Source organism: Octopus sinensis, linkage group LG29 (assembly GCF_006345805.1).
Source record: "Octopus sinensis linkage group LG29, ASM634580v1, whole genome shotgun sequence".
NCBI lineage: Eukaryota > Metazoa > Mollusca > Cephalopoda > Octopoda > Octopodidae > Octopus > Octopus sinensis.
In genome coordinates, this window is record NC_043025.1 from 14,407,451 (window position 1) to 14,430,894 (window position 23,444).

The following is a 23,444-nucleotide window of genomic DNA, read 5'->3' on the forward strand; positions in this document are numbered from 1 at the left end:
ATAAGCACTGGGCATAAAAGAAAATAAGTCCAAGGGTCAATTTGTTCAACTGAAAGACAAAAAACCCCTTCAAAGCAGTGCTCCAGCATGGACACAGTCAAATGAGTAAAGGAATAAAGGGATATCATATATATCTAGAAAGACAAGAGAATCATAGCTTTAATGTATTTGATCATGAGTCTCTGCTCGATTGAGGCTGACCTGGGGTTAAACAACAGCAACAACAAAATTAACATCAAGCCAATGAGGGAACATTTACGTGGACACTTGACCTGCTAGAAATAACAGCTAAATCTACCTGAAATCCCACTTCACTACACTGTCTCATCTGCAGATAATGTAATCTTACATCTACAAAGACAGGATGGTCATGGCTTCAGTGTGCTTGATCATCAGTCTCTTCTTGACCCAGGGTTAAACAACAAGAAGAGTAATAACAAGAAAGAGGAGGGTCGGGGGTTTACCTTGTCGGATCATTGTTGGCTTCGATCTCCTGAACGATCTTAAGAACCTGCCAAGCGGGTTCGTAATGTTTGGATAGTTTCTGAAGAAGTGCTGTAGTGGTTCCATGCTTGAAAAGTCCGAGGGACCGTTTCTTTAGACCATGTAACAGACACGCCTCAACTGCTCCTGGAAGAAGAAGAAGAGAAAACGACAAGGGTTAAAAACCTGGGTTCCAGTTGATCGGGGTTCTTGGATTGAGTACCCTCTGGTGAAGATGGAGGGGACAAGGGATTGAATAATCACGTATACTTACATACTCATATATACATACAAGCACACATACAAGCACATACACATACATACATGCATTTATACATACATATTTACACAGATATATATATATATATATATATTAATAATAAAATATTAGGGAATAAATCCAAACTTACAGGGAAAAATCAGATTTAGGATTGAATCCAATTTTATAGTAAAATATTATATTATATTAAATTAGAGATAAAACCACTATTAGGCAAATCATACAATGAAAAACTTAAGCCAATACATAAGATTAATTAATTTATATTATTTTAAATATATATCAAAAGTATTAAAAGTTTAATAAAAGATAAAGAGTAAAACACTACGATCGTTTCATGGCTGTACAATTCGTAATAATTCGAGTTATGGTTACAGTCAATCTTCAGGTTAATTGAAATATTTATCTTAGCGAGGTTTAGCAATATATATATATATATATATATATATATATATATAACACCCACAAAGTTATCAACCGCCTCACCAACAACAACACTGAACACCTTTTTGATCTCCATGTGTCCAACACACGTGGACATGCCTACAAAGTCAGAAAACAGCACAGCTCCTTCCATGACTTTCGGAAACATTTTTTCACACTCAGAGTTGCTGAAGCATGGAACAAACTGCCTGCGTCAGTTGTTGACTGCCATGACACTGCATCCTTTAAGGCCCTCATGCTTTCCGAAATCCGCCGAAACTACACCTGATTGTCCCCCTTCCATACTCATACATATACGTGTATGTCGTGACTCATGCACTGTTCTTTTCCTGACGCTTGTACATTACCCTATGTACTATACATACACTTTAGATGAGTTGTAGTGCACCTGAGCACTGTACACAATGTTTTATTATTATATATATACATACATACATACATACACACGTAGATACATATGGTCACATACAAATATATGTATGCATGCATACATATGTATAAAAACACATACATACACACATACAAGCATATATATATATTCAGGGGTTGGACAAAATAATGTTTATTTTCATGTTTTTTTAGTTATTATTAGTGTTGCTTAATATGTTTTGCTAAAACTGCTATTTCTCTTCAGATATCATCAGAAAAGGTAATTAAAATTCATTAAAATGACAGATGTATCGGACTTTCAAAGAGGTCAAATTGTTGGTGCTCGTATGGCAGGCGCTAGCGTAACGAAAACAGCCGAAATGTTTGGTATATCAAGAAGTACTATCTCGAAAGTAATGACAGTCTTTGAGAAAGAGGGAAAAACCTCCTCATCAAAACAAAACTCCGGAAGAAAACCGAAACTTTCAGATAGGGACCGTCAGATTCCTACGTGAATTGTTAGAAAGGATCACAAAAGTACAACTCCCAAAATTACTGCAGAGCTTAATGACCACCTCGAGAACCCAGTTTCTACAAAAACTGTTCACTGGGAGCTGCACAAAGCCAGATTTCACGGGAGGGCTGCAATCTGAAAATCACTACTTTCAAAAACAAACGTTGCAAAGCGTTTAGATCGGAGTAAAAACCTACAGAATTGGTCCCCAGAGCAGTGGAAGAATGTTATTTTCTCGGATGAGTCATCCTTTACTTTATTTCCGACCACCGGCCAAGTATACGTGTGAAGACAGCCAAGTGAAGCATTTGACCCAGACTGCCTTCTTCCAACGACAATACTCCAGCCCACACCTCAGTGGTTGCCATGGCAACAATTCGTGATTGTGGATACGAACTTGTTCCCCATCTGCCTTATTCGCCAGACTTAGCCCCCTCTGACTTTCATCTATTCCCAAAAATGAAAAAAGCCCTGGCTGGTCACCATTCTGCCACAGACTATGACGTCAAAGACGCTGTAGTACGTTTCTTGGAGTCTCAAACAAAAGAGTTTGTCTACGCCGGGATAATGGCGCTTCAGCACTACTGGAGAAAGGGTTCAGCCATAAAAGGGGACTATGTTGAAAAATAAATCATTAGAAGTCTTGTACTACATTTTGTTTTTTTGAGGCTCAAGACTTTTCAGACACTCCCTCATATGTTCCCCACGTAGACAAGACGTCCGTCCGTCCGTCTCAGGGTTATTCCTTTTTGCCAGCTGAGTGCAATGGAGCAACATGAAATATGTACAAAGCTAAAGAAACAAGTGATGCAACAGACAAATCCGCAGATCCATGGACAGAGTCCTTAGAAATAATCTAGATTCAACACTAATTAAAATGCTTCATTACTCACCGCATAACGAGGTAATACTGCTGCTTTCTTCATGAACAAATTTCCTGGTGACTGCCTCTTCACTGATTTGTTTTACCTGAGGGAGACAAAGAACAAATGAGTTTAAGTATTAATGAAGCTAACAGAGTTATATGAAAGCAGAGGACGAGATAAAGGTCAACATATAGGTAATGGTGTGGTTTGGAGGCGCAATGGCCCAGTGGTTAGGGCAGCGGACTCGCGGTCATAGGATCACGGTTTCAATTCCCAGACCAGGCGTTGTGAGTGTTTATTGAGCGAAAACACCTAAAGCTCCACGAGGCTCCGGCAGGGGATGGTGGCGACCCCTGCTGTACTCTTTCACCACAACTTTCTCTCACTCTTACTTCCTGTTTCTGTTGTACCTGTATTTCAAAGGGCCGGCCTTGTCACTCTCTGTGTCACGCTGAATATCCCCGAGAACTACGTTAAGGGTACACGTGTCTGTGGAGTGCTCAGCCACTTGCACGTTAATTTCACGAGCAGACTGTTCCGTTGATTCGGATCGACCGGAACCCTCGTCGTCGTAACCGACGGAGTGCTTCCATCCACAAGTGTGGCTGTTGGGTAAGAAGTCTGCTTCCCAAAGACATGCTTCTGGGTTCAATCCCACTGTGTGGCATTATAGGCAAATGTCTCCTTCTATAACCCCAGGCCAACCAAATCCTTGTGAATGGATTTGTTGGACAGAAATTTAAAGAAGCCTGGCATATGTGTGCGTGAGTTTGTAAGTGTGTATGCATATATATATTTTTCAAAATGTAACCACATGTGAATCATTGGCGATTTTCTTCCTCTGTCTTCCCTTCTATTGGACTTTCCTCTGTTTCCGAAGAAGAGCGTCTGCTCGAAACATTAAACCATCTTTCTTTCCTTCCCTGAGCATCTGCTTATACTTTACATGTACCAGGTCCTCACGTTGTTATTTTGTGTTTGTTCTTCTTTTTTGAATTTACTATATATATATATATATATATATATATTAGGGAGAATTCATGAAAAAAACAAAAGATGAAGACAGGTGGTGTAGAAAACAAACAGATGTATTAGTATAACGCTCAGGAATAGAAAAAGTCTTTTACGTTTCGAGCCTATGCTCTTCAACAGAAAGAGACACAGAAAGAAACAAGGAGAGAAAAAAAATGTGTGTAGTGGCTAACGATCTATCATGGTGACTGATATATATATATATATATATATTTCTGTGGCGTTTGTGTTTCCTCCAGCTGGACGGGATGCCAATCCATCGCAGCGTTACTCAAGAAAGAGGAAGAGGGAGTGAGAGAGAGTTGTGGCGAAAGAGTACAACAGGGGTCGCCACCACACCCTGCTGGAGCCTCATGGAGCTTTTAGGTGTTTTCACTCAATAAACACACACAATGCCAGGTCTGGGAATCGAAACCGCGATCCTCCGACAGCGAGTCCGCTGCCCTAACCACTGGGCCATTGCGCCTCCACACACACACACACACACACACCATATATATATATATATATATACAAAATAAGAAAATGGAGAAATACATCTAAATCAAATATCAATTACCAGATAATACTCAATCACTTATCTGGTAATTGATATTTGATTTAGATGTATTTCTCCATTTTCTTATTTTGTATTATTAATTTATGGTAAAAATCATTTTACCTTTGCCCATATAATACAGTAAATGAATTGATTGCATCGCAATCCTTAACATTTATGTATTAACTTTGTTGGGTACTTCACTGGCAGTATATTGGATATATGTTATCCCATGGAAGGTTGCATTTACAACCGCTATCTCAATTTGTAACTATATGTATATATATATATATATATATATAGGCTTTTTATAATCATGGACAGTGTTATCAAAATTAATAAGTCCTAACTTCTTTATTTGAAATGAATTATCAAGTGGTTATTGTTATCAAAAACATTTTGAGTCCCAAACCAATAACATTCAACAAGTCCCGCAGTGTATATACGTTTCTATGTTTGTATGAATGAAAATGCACGCATCATGTATGTATATGTGTGCGTATGTATGTGTGAATGTGTGTAGATATACATATGTATGTGTGTGTGGGTGGGGAGGTGGTGCATGGATATATATATATATATACATATATATATATTACTCTTTTACTCTTTTACTTGTTTCAGTCATTTGACTGTGGCCATGCTGGAGCACCACCTTTAGTCGAGCAACTAGACCCAAGGACTTATTCTTTGTAAGCCCAGTACTTATTCTATCGGTCTCTTTTGCTGAACCGCTAAGTTATGGGAACATAAACACACCAGCATCGGTTGTCAAGCGATGTTGGGAGGGGGACAAACACAGACACACAAACACACACACACATATATATATATACATATATACGACGGGCTTCTTTCAGTTTCCATCTACCAAATCCACTCACAAGGCTTTGGTCGGCCTGAGGCTATAGTAGAAGACACTTGCCCAAGGTGCCACGCAGTGGGACTGAACCCGGAACCATGCGGTTGGTAAACAAGCTACTTACCACACAGCCACTCCTGCGCCTATATATATATATATATACATATATGTAGTGTAAATGTTGGACCGAAATTGTGTGTCAAGTTCCTCAAAGGAATTTATCCGTTGATGCGTGAAATCAAGTGGTGCTTTGCAGAGCCACATAATTAATCAGAAATTTATTAATGAAAATAAATAAATATATGAACAAACTAAGAAATCTGAGACTTTCATTGAAGACAACATTACACACACACACAGAGAGGAGGAAACAAGATACATGGAAATATATATATATACATATATATATATATATACACAGACGCACAAATTAGAGCTGAAAGTAATATCCATAACCATTTGCCAAATCAGGCGTAGCAAAGCTTTAGCTGGTCATAAATACACAAACACACCACTACACACACACACACAAAGATCTGTACAATAAAACTGTACTGGTCGTCATGACGATCATGATGATGGGGAGTAAGATGACGATGATGGTGGTGGTGGTGGTGATGATGATACTTTGATGATGGTGATGTTGATGAAGTTGGTGGTGATAGTGATGGTGGTGGTGGGGAAAATGATGATGATGATTATGACAGCGATGATAATGGTAATGATGATGATGGTGACAACGACGACAACAATGATGATGAATGATGTCGGTGGCAGTGATGATGATGATGTTGACGATGATGATGACTGATGATGATGATGACAATGATGGTGATGAGAGTGATGACGATGATGATGATGATGATGACAATGATGGTGATGACAGTGATGATGATGATGATGATGATGACAATGATGGTGATGACAGTGATGATGATGATGGTGGTGGCAATGATCCTGGTGATGATGATGACAACGATGGCAATGATGATGGTGGGGACGAGGACAACTCCTCCTCCTCTAAAGCAGTAAATGTTTTCCAAAGGACAGAACAAACCTCAGATTACATTTTAATTGATTGCAACAACTGTGATCGAACCCAACGGATGCAGAGGCAGAACTGCCCATGCTCCAAACGCAAATTCATAATAATAATAATAATAATAATAATAAAAATGCTTTCTAATTGATGTATCAATACCAGCAGATGAATTCTGGAAATTCTCCCCCAATGAAATAGCCAACTAACCAGTTTCAATATGAAAATTTTAAACTAATTTCATTTAATATAATTTCTCTAATTGGATATGGAAACGGCTGTAGGGATACGAAGTTCATATTATATTGATCTGAATACTTTTGAATAAACTGATATCAATACATCAATTTCTCCATTTTCTTCTTTTTCTCATTCATGTATATATATATATATATATATATACACACACACACACACACAACACATATACGGACACGCATGCCTATATGTATACCGTTGGCAATTTTTTTCCCTCTGTCTTCCCTTCTCTGGATCTTTCCTTCTCCTATGTTTCTGACGAAGAGCTCCGCTCGAAACGTTAAACCCTCCTTCTTTCCTGAGCGTCAATAATACTATACTTGTTCCACGTCCTCGTGTTGTGTGTTTTTTTGTGCTTTCTTGTTTGGATTAACTAATATATATATATATATATACATTCAACACACACACACACACATATATATATATACATGTGTGTATATATATAATATACATTCAACATATATATATATATACATACATGTGTGTATATATATATATATATATGTTGAATGTATATATATACATATATATATATATATATATATATATATATATATATACACACACATACACACATATATATGCAAATATAGTAAAGTTCAGTGCAAACAACGCAAGAGGCGTTGATTGTTACAACAAACTCGTGGCAGCGGTATGGGGGTGGGGAAGGAGTAGCGAGAGGAAGAGAGCGGGGTGGGGGGAAGGCATTACTGGAATCCAATAGCAAACAGAAGAGTGGCAGGGGTGGGAGAGGAAGGAGCAGGGATCGTTGCGATAAAAAAAAAATAAAAGAGCTTGGCTCGATCCAGGGTGGAAAATGTTAAACGGTCTTTCTGGGAGAATTGCTGTTAATTGTTATCATGAAATAATTATCCGTGCAACGAGAGACGAAGGGGAAGTTATAGATTAATGGTGGGGAGGAGGGGGGCAGTGGTGGTGCTGTGAGGGAAGGGGTCGGTGTCGGTTATCTGTGTGTGGGTGGTTGTGGTGTGTGTGTGTGTGTGTGTGTGTGTATAGCTCGTAGTGTAAACAGATACGGGAGGAAGTTATAGATTAATTGCAATGATGGGCATAAGCTGTTATTGACATCACGTGCGTGCGTGTGTGCGCCTGAACCTACACACACATATATATAAAAATACATACTCATACACACACACACACTACATATATATACACATATATATACACACACACACAATCTCTCTCTCTCAATATATATATATATATAAATAAATATTACACACACACAAGATATATAGATATACACACACACGATATATATAGATACACTATATATATATATATATATACACTGCATAAATATATGTGTATATATATAAATATATAAATATTACACACAAACACACACACAATATAATATATATATATATATATACATATATATACACACTATATAAATATATGTGTTTATATATATATATATACACATACTATCTATAAGTGTGTGTATATATATATATACATGGACTATATATATATGTGTGCATATATATATTTATACACATATTTATACATGGACTATATATATATATATGTGTGTATACACACGCACACTCATGTACTACACACACACAATCCTCCACAGAGCGCAGACAGAGTTGGTAAAGTAAACAGAAGACCACAGCTGGTGCAATCAATACCTGACAAACCAAAGCTGACCAAAAGAGGAACGGACAGATTTTTATCTCTGCTGTTGGTGCCTCACCATGTGACCCGGCTTAACACAATCTACTCTCAACAGGTTAATTCACAAAGTTGTTAATAAGTACCTGAGGGAGGTACAGTCTACAGCAGTGATCCTTAACCATTTTTTATTTCTGCACCCCTGTGATACTTTACTCCTGTAGATCCTGCATAGTCATTCGATGTTTAAAAAAGTCCATATATATCTTTTATTATTGAACTAGCTGGCCCAATGCCGGCAAAAATGCCGGCTAATTGTAGGATTTTATTTATAAAGTACAAAATAACCACAGAGACAAACATTCACATAATTCTCTTGTACATTCACACACAGGAGTGGCTGTGTGGTAAGTAGCTTGCTAACCAACCACATGGTTCTGGGTTCAGACCCACTGCGTGGCATCTTGGGCAAGTGTCTTCTGCTATAGCCCCGGGCCGACCAATGCCTTGTGAGTGGATTTGGTAGACGGAAACTGAAAGAAGCCTGTCGTATATATATATGTGTGTGTGTGTGTTTGTCCCCCTAGCATTGCTTGACAACCGATGCTGGTGTGTTTACGTGCACGTCATTTAGCGGTTCGACAAAAGAGACTGATAGAATAAGTACTGGGCTTATAAAGAATAAGTCCCGGGGTCGATTTGCTCGACTAAAGGCAGTGCTCCAGCATGGCCGCAGTCAAATGACTGAAACAAGTAAAAGAGTAAAGAATATATCAACAAAACATTCGAGTGAGGTTGTTGCCAGTGCCGCTGGAGTCACTCCTGTGCAGGTGGCACATAAAAAACACCATTTCGAGTGTAGCTGTTGCCAGTACTGCCACCAGACTGGCCCTCGTGCCGGTGGCACGTAAAAGCACCCACTACACTCTTGGAGTGGTTGGTGTTAGGAAGAGCATCCAGCTGTAGAAACTCTGCCAGATCAAGATTGGAGCCTGGCACAGCCATCTGGTTCAACAGTCCTCAGTCAAAACGTCCAACCCATGCTAGCAAATCGACCCCAAGATTTATTCTTTGTAAGCCCAGTGCTTATTCTATCAGTCTCTCTTGCCAAACCGCAAAGTTACGGGGAGGTAAACACACCACCATCGGTTGTCAAGCAATGCTAGGGGAACAAACACAGACACACAAATATACACACACACATGTATATATACATATATACGACGGGCTTCTTTCAGTTTCCGTCTACCAAATCCACTCACAAGGCTTTGGTCGACCCGAGGCTATAGTAGAAGACACTTGCCCAAGGTGCCACACAGTGGGACTGGACCCCCAGAAACATGTGGTTGGTAAGCATTTAACTTCTACCAAATCCACTCACAAGGCTTATGTTGACCTGAGGCTATAGTAGAAGACACTTGCTCAAGATGCCACACAGGGGGACTGAACCCGGAACCATGTGGTTGGGAAGGAAACCTCTTACCGCACGGTCACTCTTGCACCTTATATACACTCTTTCTACAAGTCTGTGACTTTGTGGATTTACATACACTCTTGCTACAAGTTTGCATTCGTGTAAAATTATATACACTCTCATCTGTGAGATTGTGACCTTGGAAACATATATATATACACAGTTGTCTACAAGTTTGCGACCGTGTATATAGCATGAAAGAGATCAATTTTCACTCATGCTATTGATTGGGTCTCTGATCACCAACCTATATAGATTTACAAATTATTGATCTCTGCATGAATCAATAAGTGTCATAAATTAATTTAAGTATTTAACTTAGTGAGTGGGTGGGAGTGGAGTTAAAAAGAACAAAAAAATGTTCCTTCTCGAGCCATGCCAGGCTCATGGGCCCGGTTTCCCCGTTTTATTGGCGTATAAATTCCCCACCTGGACGGGACGCCAGTCCATTGCAGTGTTACTCATTTTTGCCAGCTGAGTGGACTGGACCAACGTGAAATGAAGTGTTTTGCTCAAGAACTCAACGCATCACCCGGTCCAGGAATTGAAACCACAACCTTATGATCATGAGTTCAACACCCTAACCACTAAGCCACGCGCCTCCACAGTAGTGGAGTTACATAAATGGGACCCATAACTTCTTCGTTAAACTCTGTCGGCATCATGCAAGCACAGAAAACAGGACATTAAAACGATGGTAACGATGGCAATAGCCAGCGACCCCAGGATTACTGACCATTTAACCAGGAACTGGAAGATGTAATATCCGAACCTCACTCGTCCAGACATCATTGCACCCTTTCAGAATCACAGACCAGCGACCGAGAACTTTGGAAATATGCTGTGCGTGAAAAGACCAGGCAGGACAAGTGTGTCCAGCCCACTTATGCATGCCTTTCCTCCCTTGGACACACAAAGACCTGTTGAGGCAAGCGAAGTCGATATAGAACCTCATCCGATGGAGATACGTAAAAAGCACTATCCGAATCGTGGCCGATGCCAGCGCCGCCTCGACTGGCTTCTGTGTCGGTAGCACGTAAAAAGCACCATCCGAATCGTGGCCGAAGCCAGTGCCGGCTCGACTGGCTTCCATGCAGGTGGCACGTAAAATGCACCAATCCGACCGTGGCCGATGCCAGCCTCGCCTGGCACCAGTGCAGGTGGCACGTAAAAAGCACCCACTACACTCACAGAGTGGTTGGCGTTAGGAAGTGCATCCAGCTGTAGAAACATTGCCAGATCAGACCGGAGCCTGGTGCAGCCTTCTGGCTTCCCAGATCCCCGGTCGAACTGTCCAACCGGTGCTAGCATGGAGAACGGACGTTAAACGATGATGATGATGATGATGATTAAGACAACTTCCTAACATTCTTAACAACAAAATAAACTCAATAATCAGACAAATTCGTTAGAAAAGCCGTCAAGAACATTCTGAAGATAAGCTTAATCTAAGTATAAATTCTCTCCTGTCTTGCAGGCAAAAATTCTATTCGATTATACTCTACGCACAGCTTCATTGACAACAGTTGTTTATATACAACATGCATACATTCTGTTTATGTGTATTTATAAATTATATTGATTAACGTCGTTAAAGATACAAATTAGCCATTATTTAACAATCAAAACTAATTTTCATAAAAACACAAATTTAGAACATCTATTTAGAATATGATGGAAAAGAAAAAGATGAGGATGATGTTATCATGATTGTAAACAAATTTAAAAAATCAAATTTTAAAATATAAATAGCTTGAAGTGGACATAATGAAAACACTGTTTTTGTTTTGCTTGTCTTGTTGTTTTGTTTTGTTTTTTGTTTGCTGGGATCTTTTTTTAATGATTCATTCATTTGTTGATTGCAATTTAAGTTGAACTATTGAGTCAAGTGTGAATTCACGAGGATAGTGAGTGTGTGTATAAATACATATATATATATAGACGCAGGAGTGGCTGTGTGGCAAGTAGCTTGCCTACCAATCACATGGCTCCCGGGTTCATTCCCACTGCGTGGCACCTTGGGCAAGTCACTTGACTAAAGGCGGTACTCCAGCATAGCCGCAGTCAAATGACTGAAACAGGTGGACGAGGACAGCCGTGTAAAGAAGTGCCGATCTCTAATTGTGCAGGGAACCTTTGGTACACACAGATCCAGGAAGACATGGGACGAGATGGTGAAGCATGATCCTCAAACATTGGGCCTCGGAGAGGCAATGACTGAGATATTTAGCAATGTGGTGTGTTTGAGAAGACCCGTCAAGCCCCGTGGAATTGTAGCCATGGCTGATGCTGGCGTCACGTAACTGGCACCCATGTAGGTGGCACATAAAAAGCACTCTTTGAACATTGAGCCTCATGGAGGCAATGTGGGCATTGCTGGTGTTGCATAACAAGCACCTGTGTTGGCGGCTCGTAAAAAGCCCCTTTTGAGCATTGGGACTTATAGAAGCAATGACAACTGATCAAGACCTTTGGCAATATGTTGTACTTGAGAAGAAGACCCTTCAAGCCAAAAGAAATTGTAGTCGTGGCAGATAGTGGTGTCGCTCAAATGGCACCTGTGCTGGTGGTACACAAAAGCACCCATTACACTCTTGGAGTGGTTGGTGTTAGGAAGGGGATCCAGCTGTAGAAACCATGCCAAATCAGATTGGAGCCTGGTGCAGCCCCTCAGCTTATCATCCCTGGTCAAATCGGCCAACCCATGCCAGCATGGACAAAAGGCATTAAATGATGATGGTGATGTAAAGTACTGAGGACTACATCATCTAATGTGTCCAATTTTGTGGATGTTTAGGGTTGAGCTTCAAATTCCACCAGAACACCTGATGAACGCTGGAGAATACACCAGCCGAAATGTGGTGGTAACAACAAACAAGGTGAGGAGATCTATTCGTCCATTACACTTTTACTCTTTTACTTGTTTCAGTCATTTGACTGCGGCAATGCTGGAGCACCGCCTTTAGTCGAGCAACCATCTGGTTCGCCAGCCCTCAGTCAAATCGTCCAACCCATGCTAGCATGAAAAGTGGACGCTAAACAATGATGATGATATATATATATATAGGCGCATGAGTGGCTGTGTGGTAAGTAGCTTGCTAAACAACCACATGGTTCCGGGTTCAGTCCCACTGCGTGGTATCTTGGGCCTTGTGAGTGGATTTGGTAGATGGAAACTGAAAGAAGCCCGTCGTATATATGTATATATATATATGTATGTGTGTGTGTTTGTGTGTCTGTGTTTGTCCCCCTAGCATTGCTTGACAACAGATGCTGGTGTGTTTACGTCCCTGTCACTTAGCGGTTCGGCAAAAGAGACCGATAGAATAAGTACTGGGCTTACAAAGAATAAGTCCCGGGGTCGATTTGGCTCCAGCATGGCCGCAGTCAAATGACTGAAACAAGTAAAAGAGTAAAAGAGTATATGTGTGTGTGTATGTATGTATTGTTGATAAAAGAAGTTGATAAATTGACAGACAGATTGTCGGCTTTCAGTTTGAAAGCGTTCCATAAGCATTCTCTCTCTAAAAATATATGAAATGGATTGTTGGAAGAGTCTATAAAAGGCCAGAAAGGAGAATAAAATGACATTTCTACAAGTCATAAAAAAACCTCTTTGATACCAGATAATAAAACATAGATTAGGAAGGAAAAATGACACAGAATGGAAAATGGTTGGCACAGATAAGACACAGCTAATCATAACTTACATACATGCACATACGTACTTCTATATGTGTACTCATATATATATATATCTTTACTCTTTTACTTGTTTCAGTCATTTGACTGCGGCCATGCTGGAGCACCGCCTTTAGTCAAGCAAATCGACCCCGGGACTTATTCTTTGTAAGCCCAGTACTTATTCTATTGGTCTCTTTTGCCGAACCGCTACATGACAGGGACGTAAACACACCAGTATCGGTTGTCAAGCAATGCTAGGGGGACAAACACAGACACACAAACATACAAACACACATATATATATATACATATATACGACAGGCTTCTTTCAGTTTCCGTCTACCAAATCCACTCACAAGGCATTGGTCGGCCCGGGGCTATAGTAGAAGACACTTGCCCAAGGTGCCACGCAGTGGGACTGAACCCAGAACCATGTGGTTGGTTAGCAAGCTACTTACCACACAGCCACTCCTGCGCCTATATATATATCTTTACTCTTTTACTTGTTTCAGTCATTTGACTGTGGCCATGCTGGAGCATCGCCTTTTAGTCGAGCAAATCGACCCCAGGACTTATTCTTCAGAAGCCTAGTACTTATTCTATCGGTCTCTTTTGCCGAACCGCTAATTTACGAGGACATAAACACACCAGCATCGGTTGTCGAGCGATGTTGGGGGGACAAACACAGACACACAAACATCCACATACATACATATATATGATGGGCTTCTTTCAGTTTCCATCTACCAAATCCACTCACAAGGCTCTGGTCGGCCCAAGGCTATAGTAGAAGACACTTGCCCAAGGTGCCACGCAGTGGGGCTGAACCCGGAACCATGTGGTTGGGAAGCAAGCTGCTTACCACACAGCCACTCCTATGCCTGATGATGATGATGATGATATATAAAATATATAAAAATATATAAAATTTAGACAACTTACATTGAGATGTCAGAAGATTCTTTGAAATATTACACAGAAGATGTGTTTTTGATTAATATTCATAAAGCTATGCACAGCATTAGGGGGTGAAGACAAACTCTTAAAACTGCTAGTAGTGGTAGTAGAAGTTTTTTATCCACATGTAGGCCTTGATCAAATATCTTCCAGCTATGGCCATCCCGTCTTTCAATGAGAGAGTTTTTTGTTTGATAAAATTATTTGATGTCCACTTTTTTTTAAATAACCAGCCAAATTAAGAAGGTATGATTTAAGTGAGATTTTACTGTTATTTCTAGTAAGCCGCATGAGTCTAAAGGGTTTCCATCAGATGGTTAATTTCTCAATTACAGGCTCCAAAAAATCCCGATTAATTAATAAATCAATGGCAAAGTAATTTTACTAAATTCATTATTTTAAAAATTAACTGAAACGTAAGTAGAATATTTTGACAGAAATATGGTAATAACAGGGTTAACGTATAATCACACAAAAAGATAATTAAACGTTAATTGAAGGTACACTTAATAACAACTGAGTTTGAGTGAGATTTAGCTGTTATTTCCAGCAAGTCATGTAACTCTATAAAGGTTCCCTAAACTGGTTAATTCTTCTGTTTCAGGCCCTGAAAATCTCAACTGTAAAGACAAAAGGGTAAATAGACCTGGTAGAAGAATGGACAAAGGAATCACCAATTAATGCTGGTGTTGCTATTGTTGTTTAACCCTGGGTCAACTCCGACTGAGAAAACCTATGATCAAAGATATTCCACTAAAGACGATCCCTTATTTTAGAAGAATATAGGATGATATTGTTCAAGGTGATCCTCCAAATTTTTGGGGTGTTTTTTTTGAAGTCATTGAGATGTGTTTGGATAGAATTTGGCTGTTGTTTCTAGCAGGTTGAACGACTTCATAGAAGCCTCCTCTCCTTGGTATTAGGTTTTTTGTAATAAGAATGTCCAGCAGGCCATCTGGTGTAATTGGCAACGCTGTGGCCTGGCAAGTGGTCAAAGCAAGAGAGAGACAGAGAAGCACCAGTGATGTGTGGAAGGTATTTGTCGGGACAAGTGCCAACTATGTATGGAGCTTACAAATTTAGAAGCTAAGGAGACACTACAACAGTTTATGAGAAGGCAGAGGTGGGGGGGAGAGAGACACACGGACAGATGGACAGACAGAGAAGACACCGGCTCTGAGTGAATCAATAGAAATAAGTGTGTATATATGTGAAGGTGCATAGCTTAGTGGTCAGGGGTATCAGGCGGCGAGCTGGCAGAGTCGTTAGCACACCGGGTGAAATGCTTGGCTGTATTTTGTCTGCCATTACGTTCTGAGTTCAAATTCCGCCGAGGTCGACTTTGCCTTTCATCCTTTCGGGGTCGATAAATTAAGTACCAGTTACACACTGGGGTCAATGTAATCGACTTAATCCGTTTGTCTGTCCTTGTTTGTCCTCTCTGTGTTTAGCCCCTTGTGGGTAGTAAAGAAATAGGTATCTTGCTCATGATTGTAAGGCTGTGAGTTCGATTCCTAGTGCCACATTGTAGCCTTGAGCAAGACTTTTTATTTCACTTTTCTCCAGTCCACTCAGCTGGCAAAATTGAGTTGTACCAGTAATTCAAAGGGGCCAGCCATGTCACATTCACGGTCATGCTGAATATCCCTGAGAACTACGGTTAAAAGGACATGTGTCTGTGGAATACTCAGCCATTTGCACAGTGACTCCATAAGCAGGCTGTTACTTGATCATATTAACTGGAGCCCTCATTGAGTGCCATCAAATCAACGTTGTCTGTATAAGTGCACAATGTGCCACACATCAGATGTTGAAGGGATCACAGACCCAACTGAGACTACCAGGCTTGGCCTATCTTACTGTTCCAAACCCAGAAGGGTGCAGGGACCTTTCAGACAGACAATTCCAGGCATAGAACAGGGTTTGATGGCAAGAGTCTTCCTTTTCCGTCATATATTGGTGGACTCTCCTGTCACAGACAACTGATGACCGTTACACAATTCCCTCCATGACCAACCTGCACAGATGATCTACTCATTACTTGTTTCAGTCATTTGATGTGCGGCCATGCTGGAGCACCCCCCTTTAGTCGAGCATAATGACCCCAGGACTTATTCTTAGTAAGCCTAGTACTTATTCTATCGGTCTCTTTTGCCGAACCGCTAAATGACGGGGACATAAACACACCAGCATTGGTTGTCAAGAGATGTTGGAGGGACAAACACAGACACACAAACATACATACACACAAACACACACACATACATATATATGACGGGCTTCTTTCAGTTTCCGCCTACCAAATCCACCCACATGGCTTTGGTCGGCCCGAGGCTATAGTAGAAGACATTTGCCCAAGGTGCCACGCAGTGGGACTGAACCCGGAACCATGTGGTTCGTAAGCAAGCTACTTACCACACAGCCACTCCTATATATCGTGGCCATTTTTTTTTGCTGTTTTGTACATCAGTTCTCTTTCTTGCTTTTTCCATATCTATCTATCTATATATATATATATATATATATGGAAAAAGCAAGAAAGAGAACTGAGGAACAAAACAGCAAAAAAATATGGCCACGATAATTATGAGCTCAATTATAATAGGTCATTAAACTCCAATATTTTACAGTAAATCCAGGTGAAAAAATAAAAAAGAAACACCTTCAAGATTACAGATGATCTGTTAAACATATGTTTAGAATAAAAAGCAGAAAAGTAGGCATTTTCCGAATAGTTCATAATTCAATTATATTTAACAGCTGTTTCTAATCCCATAATGACATAATTAGGAACATAATTAATTTGAATTAATTTCAAGCTATGGTTTATCCCAAATCATCAAGAAAATTATAATCATAATAATATTACCGATGATTTGGGATAAACATTGCTTTAAATATATTGTATATCTTAATGTCTCGATTATGGAATTAATAATGTGTATCGATAATGAAACAGATGTTGAACCTAATTAATTTATCAGCTAGTCACTTTATTTCCTCTCACATACATAGTTTGTTTTCATTTCAAGTTTTACATATACACACACACACACATTTCTAGCAACAGGGGTGCTCACTAGTACCTTCAGTTGCTTTAGTGACATATATATTTTTGCCTTTCAGTTGAAAAATTGCTAGTAAGTACCCTCATTATTTGTTCATCGACTGGCCTCCGTGCTGGTGGCACGTAACAAACACCATCCGATCGTGACTGTGCCAGCCTCGCCTGGCCTCTGTGCCGGTGGCACTTAAAAAGCACCATCCGGGCGTGGCCGTTCGCCAGCCTCGTCTGGCACCTGTGTCGGTGACACATAAAAAGCACCCACTACACTCACGGAGTGGTTGGCATGAGGAAGGGCATCCAGCTGTAGAAACACTGCCAGATCTGACTGGCCTGGTGCAGCCTTCAGACTTCCTAGACCCCAGTTGAACCGTCCAACCCATGCTAGCATGGAAAGCGGACGTTAAATGATGATGATGATGATGATGATATATATATATATATGTGTTTGTGTGTGTGTTTGTGTGGAGGCTTGTAGCTTAGGGGTTAGGGTGTCAGCATCATGATCGTAAGATTGTGGTTTCGATTCCTGGACCAGGCAACGTGTTGTGTTCTTGAGCAAAACACTTCATTTCATGTTGCCCCAGTTCACTCAGTTGGCAAAAATGAGTTATCCTACGATGGACTGGCATCCCATCCAGCTGGGGAACACATACGCCATAGAAACTGTGAAACCAGGCCCATGAGCCTGGCTAGGCTTTAGAAGGGTGCATTTATTTTATTTATATACTATATATATATATATACACACATTTGTATAATCAAATTTTGAGATGCACTGAAGACTTGGGCTATTCCAATTTGCACCTGAGCCAATATAGAACCTGATATCATTGTCTGACAGTCTGTCTGTTTGGACGATCCATTAAGTAGACACCTTTGAAACTCAAGAATATTCCTGTACTCTCATTTCTTTTCAAAGGCCGAGAAAGAAAACAAGCACAACACTTTTATATATATATATATCATCATCGTTTAACGTCCGTTCTTCATGCTAGCATGGGTTGGACGGTTCGACCAGGGATCTGGGAAGCCAGAAGGCTGCACCAGGCTCCAGTCTGATCTGGCAATGTTTCTACAGCTGGATACCCTTCCTAACGCCAACCACTCCGTGAGTGTAGTGGGTGCTTTTTACGTGCCACCTGCACAGATGCCAGGCGAGGCTGGCAACGGCCACGGTCGGATTGGTGTATTTTACGTGCCAATATATATATATACTCTTTTACTTGTTTCAGTCATTTGACTGCGGCCATGCTGGAGCACCACCTTTAATCAAGCAACTCAACCCCGGGACTTATTCTTTTTGTAAGCCCAGTACTTATTCTTTCAATCTCTTTTGCCGAACCGCTAAGTAACGGGGACATAAACACACCAGCATCGGTTGTCAAGCAATGCTAGGGGGACAAACACAAACAGACACACACACGCATATATATATATATATACATATATAAGACGGGCTTCTTTTCAGTTTCCGTCTACCAAATCCACTCACAAGGCTTTGGTCGGCCCGAGGCTATAGTAGAAGACACTTGCCCAAGGTGCCATGCAGTGGGACTGAACCCGGAACCATGTGGTTGGTAGACAAGCTACTTACCACACAGCCACTCTATTTATTCTGCAGAGTTTTATTGTCTGTCTGTCTGTCCTTCACTCTCACTCTCTCTACAATTAGTTATGAACAATGCTTCTTACTAATCCAACTGCTGCCTGGCTAAAATGTCCTGAGCTACCCTCATTTACCTGCACGAAATGAGAAAAAAGAAAACAGCAACAATAAAAAAAAATAAACCAAATAACACTACCTATATTATATAGACAACTGCGTAGTTGAAAAGAATTCACAATAAGTCTGTCTGTCTGTCTGTCTCTCTGCATGTATATCTGTTTCACCCTCTCTTATTCCCTCCCTCTATATTTATATATACATATATATATGTGTGTGTGTCTATATATGTATATGTGTATATACATACATATATACATATATATATATATGTACATATATTTTAATTTGTCCCCGTCCCCCCACTCTCTCTCCCTCTCTATATTATATATATATATATATATATATATATATATAGGTGCGGGCATGGCTGTGTGGTTAGGAAGCTTGCTTCCTAGCTAAATGTTTTCGGGTTCAGTCCCACTGCGTGGCACTTTAGGTGGGCGTCTTCCACTATAGCCCCGAGCCGACCAGAGCTTTGTGATTGAATTCGGTAGGTGGAAGTTACTGCCGTGTGTGTATGTGTGCGTATAGCTGCTCAGTGCCTCTCCGAAAGAGAGAGAGGGATATATATATATCTGTAAATACATACATCTGTATATACATGTCTCTCTGTCCGTCCGTCTGTCTTTTTCTTTCTTTCTTTCTTTCTATGTATATAGTTTGAAAGGGGCCAATACACAAAACTCCCAGATCTTGAGTCACTCTGTTGCTTCTACTAAATATTAATAAAAATATAAATAAATCTCTCAATCCCTGTCTGTTTCTGTCTCTCTCTCTCTCTCTCTCTGGAGTTTCACCTGTCTGCTGCACCAACACAGAGTCCATTCAGTTAAAAAACTAACAACAACGTCACATGTCCATCTACCTGTGAACCAACCGATTGACCGATCGACCAATCAATCTACCTTCCAGCTCATTGACTTACTGTGCAAGGCCATGCTAGAAATAGCAGCAAAATCCTGTTGAGGTATCCTTTAGAAGAAGTGCATTTCGGCAGCTTACGTTTGCACTGGGACTCTTTTGGGAGATCAGGGGGTCACTCCAGGTCAAGCTACGATTTCTCTGCATTGAGAGATCACAGCTCTAGTTCTATGGACATGTGATTAAAATGTCACAGGAAAGAATCACATCTTTCATCATAATTCCTATTGAATCATTGCTGTCCTGGTGTTATATAACATAACCCATGGACATACAAGTCGATGACAAAGCCTTTATGTGGTTAGTAGAGGGGCTAGAAAGAGCAGCAAAGTCTCCCTCAACACACACCATACTGTCTTAAAAAATAGCTTGATCACATTGGACATTGTTGTCCAAGATACACTATGTCATAATAAAAGATAAAACTGTCAGGGTTTGGGCACGTGTGATTATAAGCCCTGCTGGACTGTTGCTGGACTGGGGTTAAATAATATAACCTACATTAGTCAACAGCAGTCCTTGTGTGGTTGGTAGAGGCGCTAGAAATAGCAGCAAAATCTCCCCCAAAACAAACACCGTACTGTCTTCAAAAACAGCTAGGACCCTTTAGACACCGTAGTTCGAGATACACTGTGCCATAACAATAGATAAAACTGTCAGGGTGTGAACACATTTGATCATAGGACCGCTGCTGTTGTGGGGCTACATAACCTGAGCTACCGAGCAGCCAGGCCGACCGACTGACCAGCCAACCAAGCATTGTGTTACACAGTTTCCGTATTACCTCACAGCAGAAATCAATAACTATCGACTGTTAACAAGTAATCAATGGTTACAGGTGGCAATTTTTTTTTATTTTTGCTTCCTGTTTATTTTCTCTTTTCAGGTCAGGTGGTGAGAGATGAATTCGGATGGCCATATTGCTGAAAACTCAACAAAGGGAGAGACTCCCTGGTCTCCAAGATGTGCATCCTGTTGAGGTATCCTTTGGAAGAAGTGCATTTCGGCAGCTTACGTTTGCACTGGGACTCTTTTGGGGATTAGGGAGTCACTCAGAGTCAAGCTACGATTTCTCTGCATTGAGAGGTCATAGCTCTGGCTCTATGGACATGTGATTAAAATGTCACAGGAAAGAATCACAAGACAGATTCTTGAGGCTGAGCCAAGTGGCAGGAGACCCAGGAGGGGACCAAGAACGAGATGGTTGGATGTTATTAGTCTCAGTTGGTCTTGCTTGGGAATCCAGCAGAAAAGTGTAATGAGGGTTGATTCTGACGGGACCCTGAAAACTCTACCCCCTCAGCTCTGGTACTGTGAACATGTCATTAGAATCTTGCAGGAAGAATCACAAGATGGATTCTTCAAGATAAGCCAAGTGGCAGGAGACCCAGGGGTAGAGCAAGAATGAGATGGTTGGATGATATCCAAAGTCTCGGTTGGTCATGTTTGGAAATTCAAGCAGAAAGTGAAATGATGATTGCTTCTGATAGGACTCTACAGAGGAGGTGCCTGAACACTTTACTCTCATGACCCTTCCAGGAATAGCGAACAAAAAAGATGGCTGGATGAATGCAAAGATCACAGATTCTTTGAACCAAGCCAACTGGCAGGTGACCTCGGGGCAGATGAAGAACAAGATGGTTGGATATTGTCCCTAGTTTCCTTTGGATAGGAATCTACCTGGAAAGTCGAATGACAGTTGCAAGGGACAGGACTGTATGGAGGAGATGTGGGAGGAGTTTTCTCCAAGAAACAGCTGGGCAGACCTAGAACTTGATGGTTGGATAATGTCCCTAGTTTCAGTCAGTCATGTTTTGGAATCCAGTTGGAAAGTGTAATGATGGTTGCTCCTGATAGGACCCTATGGAGAAGGGGCCAGAGGACATCACTCCCATAACCCTTCCAGGAATAAAGATAAACTACATTTGAAATACAAGATAATATAATGGATTTTACATATGAATATTATGGTCTGTACCTAGCAATACAGGGCAGCCATGGCTCCCTTTTGCATAGTCTGTACATAATTTTAATAAATTACTGCTATGTTATGTTCAGTTGTAATAAAAGTCGTACTAAGCTTATTCAAAGCATCAGAAAAGAATTTTTCACCAATCCCATGAACTATACTCTGACCTCTATATACAAATACACATCCCTATCTAAACACACACACGTATGTGTTTCTCTGTGTGTGTGTGTGTATATATATATATATATATATATGCATGTGTGTGTATATGTATATATATATATATATATATAATATATATATATACATACACACGCATACATGTATATATATATATATACACACAACTACACACACACTCATACATATAATAACCACATGCCAAAGACATCCGTGTCTTAATTCTCAACAGTCCATTATTAATAATAATAATAATAATAAACGCTAACAACAGCGATCTGCTAACCTACTTTCTAAGTTATTCACAGCTTTTTGTCGACGGTGAATAATTAAATATTGTGACTGAACTCGTTAATAAACTCATAAAAATAAAATCCTGAAAGACACAATTACAGCAGATTGCTGTAAAACACCTTCTGTGGTTTTACTTATTCATTTGATTCACATCAAATGCTGTTATTTAACTGAGTGGTGAGCGAGCCTGGGTTGGACAGGTCCATTTTCAAAAACAGACCTGCTATTGTCATATCCAATCGCTTTTGTTTTTCCTTTGTTTTTTCCCCCCAAGATTTTTATCTGTGGACATTATCAAATGTGTCCTTCTATAACCGAGACAGTAGATTGTTTTTTTGGAGCACGATTTGGCTGTTATTTCAAGCAGCTTCAATGACCATGTGAAGACTTCATTCTTAGTACATATATATTCTTTTATTGTTTTATTCTTTTATGTGTTTCAGTCATTTGACTGTGGCCAGGCTGGAGCACCGCCTTTAGTTGAGCAAATCGACCCCAGGACTTATTCTTTGTAAGACTCGTACTTATTCTATCGGTCTCTTTTGCCGAACCGCTAAGTGACGGGGATGTAAACACCACCATTGATTGTCAAGCAATGCTAGGGGGACAAATACAGACACACAAATATACACAGACACACACACACACACACACATATATACATATACATATACATATGTATGACGGGCTTCTTTATGTGTCTGATCTCTCCAGCTGAATGAGAAGGAAAGAAAGAAACACAAGTTAGGAAAAGAAAGAAAGATGGCCGATGGTCACATGGGAGTAACGAGAGAGCAAAGGACGAAGAGTGAGGGAGGGAGAGAGTGACAGAGA

The 23,444-nt window shown here is 40.3% G+C and overlaps 1 protein-coding gene across 9 annotated transcripts in view; it reads right to left on the reverse strand.

The window, feature by feature from the left end:
- LOC115226211 (small G protein signaling modulator 1-like) overlaps positions 1-23,444 on the reverse strand; it is a 107,301-nt gene that overhangs the window by 52,807 nt on the left and 31,050 nt on the right. For 8 of the 9 annotated variants that reach the window (XM_036514840.1, XM_036514842.1, XM_036514841.1 and 5 more), the window contains exons 3-4: positions 2,984-3,059; positions 465-630 (exon numbers count right to left, since the gene is read on the reverse strand). In XM_036514840.1, the coding sequence (XP_036370733.1) occupies positions 465-630; positions 2,984-3,059 (242 nt within the window). Of the gene's footprint in view, positions 1-464; positions 631-2,983; positions 3,060-14,435; positions 14,859-23,444 lie in introns of those variants that run through there. The other variant, XM_036514846.1, reaches the window with a different exon arrangement.